The sequence below is a fragment of the Bison bison genome, unplaced genomic scaffold (genome assembly GCF_000754665.1).
Source record: "Bison bison bison isolate TAMUID 2011002044 unplaced genomic scaffold, Bison_UMD1.0 scf7180017864136, whole genome shotgun sequence".
Lineage (NCBI taxonomy): Eukaryota > Metazoa > Chordata > Mammalia > Artiodactyla > Bovidae > Bison > Bison bison.
The window spans coordinates 2719024-2725002 of record NW_011494708.1 but is presented as its reverse complement, the minus strand read 5'-3'; the positions used below and the strand labels follow the sequence as shown (position 1 = coordinate 2725002).

Genomic DNA, 5979 nt, shown 5'->3' with positions numbered 1-5979 from the left:
ATTTCCTGAATTATGTACCTGCCTCTAAAGACACCAGAGGCCAAGGTGACCAACACTTACCTATTTCTCTGGAGATACATTTAAACTATTTTTTTAATTGTGGGAAAATATACATACTATAAAATTTACCATCTTAACTATGTTTGTGTGCTGTCTAAGACAAGCATCGATCCCCAGAATTCATCTTGAAAAACTGAAACTCCATGCCTATTAAACTGTAACTCCTCTTTCTCTCCTGCTCTCAGGCCCTGGGTACCACCCTTCTGCTTTCTCTCTCTACTGACTCCTCTAGGGACCTCACATGAGTGGAATCACACACTATTTGCCTTTTTGTGACTGCTTACATCAGTTAGCCTAATGTCTTCAACATTCATCCATCACATCACATGTGTCAGAATTTCCTTCCTTTTTAAGGTGGTACAGTATTCCATGATGTGTATTACCACACTTTATCTATTAATCCATCAATGGACACTTGGATTGTCTCTGCCTTTTCACTATTGTGAATGATGCTTCTGTGAACATGGTGTTCTTCAAGACCCTGCTTTCAATTCTTCGGGTCTAAACCCAGAAGTAGAATTCCTGGATCATATGGTAATTCTTTGTTAGGATTTCTGAAAACTGCCACACTTTTTTCCACAATGGCTACATGTTCACAAGAATACCAGTTTCACGATGGACAAGCACTTTTTAAAATTTACCTAAAGACTTTATTAGTTACCAATTTTTAAATACAAGTTAGATTTACATAATTATTTATCCTTTTCATCCTCTTGATTAAACTCAAAATATTCTGGTTAATATGTTATTATTTAATACAGTTGATTTACCTGAAGAAATTCTTGTTTTATATAGTTTGAAGTGAAGTGAAGTCGCTCAGTCGTGTCCGGCTCTTTGCAACCCCTTGAACTACTATATAGTTTAGATTTACATAAACAAATATTTACTCTGTTCATTGTTGTTTGTTATTTCTTTTTTTTTTTTTTAAAATTGAACTACAGTTGGTTTACAATATTGTGTTAGTTTCAGGTATACAGCAAAGTGATTCCATTTTGTATACATATGTATGTATTTCAGATTATTCTCCATTATAGATTATTGCAAGACAGTGACCATAGTTCCTTGTGCTATACAGTAGGTCTTGTTGTTTATCTATTTTATATACAGTAGTATGTACCTGATAACCCCATACTCCTAATTTATCCCTCCCTGCTTTCCCCTTTGGTAACCATAAGTTTGCTGCCTATGTTTGTGAGCCTGTTTCTGTTTTGTAAATAAGTTTACCTGTATTATTTTTAGACTTCACGTGGAAGTGGCATCATATAACATTTGTCCTTCTCTGACTCTGGACAAGAGTTTCTCACAGTGGCTGTCCTAACCCCACTCTCTCCTCTTCTGGAGCACAGGTCAGTCCATCGTGGGCTGCAAGGCCATCCTCATCGAAGATCAGGTCTTTGTGGTGGTGGCCCAGCTCTTCGGTGGCTCTCACATTTACAGATACGACGAGAGCTGGACCAAGTTTGTCAAATTCCAAGACATAGAAGTGTCTCGCATTTCCAAGCCCAACGACATTGAGCTGTTTCAGATTGAGGATGAGACGTTCTTCGTCATCGCCGACAGCTCCAAAGCCGGTCTGTCAACTGTGTATAAATGGAACAGCAAAGGATTCTACTCGTATCAGTCCCTGCACGAGTGGTTCAGGGACACGGATGCTGAGTTTGTGGATATAGATGGAAAATCACACCTGATCCTGTCCAGCCGCTCCCAGGTCCCCATCATCCTCCAGTGGAATAAGAGCTCGAAGAAGTTTGTCCCCCACAGTGACATCCCCAACATGGAGGACGTGCTGGCTGTGAAGAGCTTCCGCATGCAGAACGCCCTCTACCTGTCCCTCACCCGCTTCATCGGGGACTCCAGGGTCATGAGGTGGAACAGCAAGCAGTTTGTGGAGATCCAGGCTCTACCGTCCCGGGGGGCCATGACCCTGCAGCCCTTTTCTTTTAAAGAGAATCACTACCTGGCCCTGGGGAGTGATTACACGTTCTCCCAGATATACCAGTGGGATAAAGAGAAGCAGCTCTTCAAAAAATTTAAGGAGATTTATGTGCAGGCGCCTCGTTCCTTCACAGCCGTCTCCACTGACAGGAGAGATTTCTTTTTCGCATCCAGTTTCAAAGGGAAAACAAAGATTTTTGAACACATAGTTGTCGACTTAAGTTTGTGAAGGTGTGATTGGTGAAGTTAAAAGACACGTAGCTTTAGCTCTTACATGAGAGAACTGAGGGGTGGGGGGTGGGGTGGGAAAGAAGCCAGGTTCACATCTCCGAAACTGAAAATGCACTAGGGAAATAGTTAGAAGTTTGCAAACTTTTAGAACTCATATTTTAATCAGGGATTGCATTTATTGGCTAACTGCATGACACGTCCATTCTCCCACTTAAAAAGACATCCTAAAGCCTGTAATTACTGAGAACAGAGTACAGCATTAACTCTTACCATCTAGGGACGTAATAAGCTTTTTTTTTTCTTTTTAATGAGGAAGGAGAAAACTCGATAAGTTGGGACCGCTCTTATAATGAAATAAAAACAAACAAACAAAAAAGACCAAATACACTTTGGGCCCTTCTCATTCCATTGTAGCAGTCTATTGGGTAAGAATGCTTAAAGTCAGAGACAGCTGAAAAGATTTGCTGATGATCAGTTTAAAATCTGATAACAACTCAGCAGTGCTATTTTGAGCCTTTCCAGTTTCCTGAATCCCCCCTAATAGCAGAGCCTTGATTATTTCATTGGTTCCTATAGATGGATCTTCATCATGGGTGTGTTAACAAAATAAGGTTTAACATTGCTTTCTCTGCTACAGAGAAAGTATTCTGCTGACACGCATGCTGGTCTATCACGGCTGCGGGCCCAGAAGTGAGACGAAGGCGATTCTCCCTCTGCTCGTGCTTCAAAGCTGACCCCCGCAGTGGCCAGCACAGTCGTGCTCGTTTAATGCTTTCCACGACTCATGTGCTTCTCTGGACCCAACCTTTGAGTGCGTGGGTAACCTGCAGGCAGGCCAACAACTGAATGGTGCTTTTTATTCTGTCCTAGAGCAGTAGAACAGGTATTTTCATCTGATGAGCATTTGGTAGAGTTTTTGAAGTCAGATTTTGTGGAGTCAAAAAAGGGTTTGTACAACTCTCGACGTTCTTTGAAACCTAGAGATGAGTCTGTGATGGATGCGTGTTTTGCCCTCGGGGCAACTTAGTATGTCACGTAATTGAAATACTGCCTGCCCCCCTGACCCTGTTCCAGTCCTGCTTGGTCCGCTTGCTGATACTGCGGCCGCCAGCCAGTCCTTCTGAAGGTGCTGCTGCATCAGATTGCAGAACCCCGGCATTCATGGTGGCAGTGCCCCTTCCCCTCCCAGCCCACTAGCAGCAGAAACCCACACCCTCACATGGGGTCACGTGCCAGCAAGGCCTCACCCTGTACAGGCCGGGCTCTGGGGGGTGGGGGGTCTCTGGCTGATCCAGAGGGACCAGGTTTGGAGCCAGACGCAATGAATCCCCATCCACACTCAGGGGACACGGTGACCTCTTTGGTCTGGACGGTGTGGGAAGCTCATGGGGTCTGGTTTTGTAGGAGGTTCCAGGTGGATAGTCTACCTGGCTAGGGGGTTCTCTTCAGAGTATAGGAAGTGGAAGCTTTCAGGGGTGGCTCTCCAGTAAGTTCTCTTCTGGCTGCAAAAGTAGCACACTCATCTTATACTGTATTGCTGTTTTTTAATGATTGTTTGCCAAGTCATGCGTAGGTAGATGTTTTGTCACAAATATGAATGTGTTTGTTGTTTCCAGACTTTGAGCAATGCAGATCAAGGCCATAAATAGCACTTAGAGAACGATGCCCAGGGTCACGGCAGCACTCCTTCAGACGTTCTGGGACTGCAGGCTCAGGGCTTCCAGCCCAACTCACCCACACACAGTAGCGTTGCTGCTCCAAACTTTCCTGCTAAACATGAGTGAACAGGGAAAAAAGTGGTTAGTTTTCATTTTTAAGCACAAATCATTCTTTTCTTCTATGTTTTTTGCCTTCCTGGTTTATTTGAATTGACTACAAATACCAGATCCTCAGGCTTTCCAGGTGGCTCAGTGGTAAAGAAGCCACCTGCCAATGCAGGAGACATGGGTTCAATTCCATGGGTTCAAATGGCAACCCACTCCAGTATCCTTGCCTGGAGATTCATGGACAGGGCAGCCTGGCGTGCTACAGTCCATGGGGTCGCAAAGAGTCAAACACGACTTAGCAACTAAACAACAACAAACCCAAATCCTCACATCAGAGGCTGAAGGTGGGACAGCTCTGCCTTTCCTCCCAGCTGTCAAGATGGACTGCCTATGCTTTCTGGCACCTGGAATCCCTCAGACGAGCCTGGCAGAAAAGCAGGCACTTGACAAGAAGTGCAGGAGGCATTTAGACCATCCCAGCATTTGCACCAGGTCACAGTGATGTTCCTGGTGCCAGCGGCTGGTAGAGGAAGCAACAGGGCATCTTCTCCATTGCTGCCTCCTCAGAGCAGTGACCACCTTCTCAGCCTTGCCTTTCAGGGTGGAGTTGGGGGCCGCCCCCTGCCCTCACCACACTGGGAACCATTGCCTGGAATCTGGAAAACCCGGGAAGCAGAGGGGATGGGGCTGGGTTGGGCGGGGACTTGCTGAGTCCAGATGAGACATCAGAGGGTGAAAGAAGAATCTAAAGCAACTGGTGGTGAGGAGGGGTGTGGGGATGAGAGGGTGGGAAACCCATCAGTGGCAATCAGTTTTTCTTTTTAAAAAAAACTGTAGACAGGATGGGAATCTTCAGTCTACAAAGTCCCCATGCCAAGGGACGAGGTATTTGTTCTGGCCGACTTACCAAAACAGCATAGATGTTCTTGGCACGAGGCTGTGGAAGCTCTACTTCATTAATCTTACTGCTCCCTCCAAAGAACCCTAAGAAACAATTCCTGCAAGAAGCTTTCTTCCAGTAATAATGGAAGTAAAAAAACAAATAGAAAAGCCCCAAACAACAACAAAAACCCAATGCAGAGAAGCACGTGGGCCCCTCCCCTGTGGGGCTGGCCTTCGAAGACATTGCCCTGGCTTCTCCATGCCTCTCCATCACCCGCTGGTTGATCATCTCTGCAGCTGATTTCTTCTTTATAAACTCAGTGTCTAGGCACCCATGTCAAGTCCCTCCATATGGCCATGTGGCCAAGCCCCACAGCCTTAAAGGGAGAGGACTTGTCCCCAAACTCCATGTGGTCAGGCATAGATCTCTCGCAAACACTCTGAAACCAAACCTTAGGTGTGAGTATCATTGTGTTCTCAGGAGCATGATTAACAGCTAAAAGCTACAGAACTGCTATTACATGCAAGACCCTGGTAATTCTGCCAGAAGTTACAAATAATTTTCTGTTCTAAGGAGTGTTTTTACCTAGCATAATGGGTGAAAAGACAACCCTGCATTTTGGAAAAACTTTGTTTTTCCAATGTACAATTGTGTTCATCTCAGTTTTTCAGTTTTTGAAGGCATACTGGAGGGCAGATACTATTCTAATTTTGGAGAAAGAAGTAGACACAGACAATCTTAAGTCAATTGCCTGCTCAAGATTATCCAGTTGTGAGTGACAAGGCTAGAGCTTTCCTCTGAGCAGCAGGCTTTGTGTTCTCTTTCTGTGACACTGCCATGCCCTCCCAGTAAAGGCTTTTTAATCCCGATTTTGACTATAGCAGCACCTTGAGATAAAATAAAAAATGCAACAAAATGTGCGTAGACAGAGGAAAGATCGTCCTAAACAGACACCATTCAATCAATTGGCCCATTTAATAATTAAACACTACAGAACTGCAGTTATGTGCAAGACTCTTTAAAAAATCTGCCAGAAGGCACAGATAATTTTCTGTTCTTAGGAGGGTTTTTAGCTAACACGATAGTTCCTCCCCACCCCACCCC

The 5979-nt window shown here is 44.7% G+C and overlaps 1 protein-coding gene across 1 annotated transcript in view; it reads left to right on the top strand.

Moving 5' to 3' along the window:
* The window catches only part of LGI2 (leucine-rich repeat LGI family, member 2), a 30569-nt gene extending 27964 nt beyond the window's left edge, over positions 1–2605 (top strand). Inside the window, exon 9 of the mRNA XM_010839939.1 lies at positions 1407–2605. Coding sequence (XP_010838241.1) covers positions 1407–2224 — 818 coding nt within the window. The 3' untranslated portion in view covers positions 2225–2605. The remainder of the gene's footprint in view (positions 1–1406) is intronic.
* The last annotated feature ends 3374 nt before the right edge of the window (positions 2606–5979 follow it).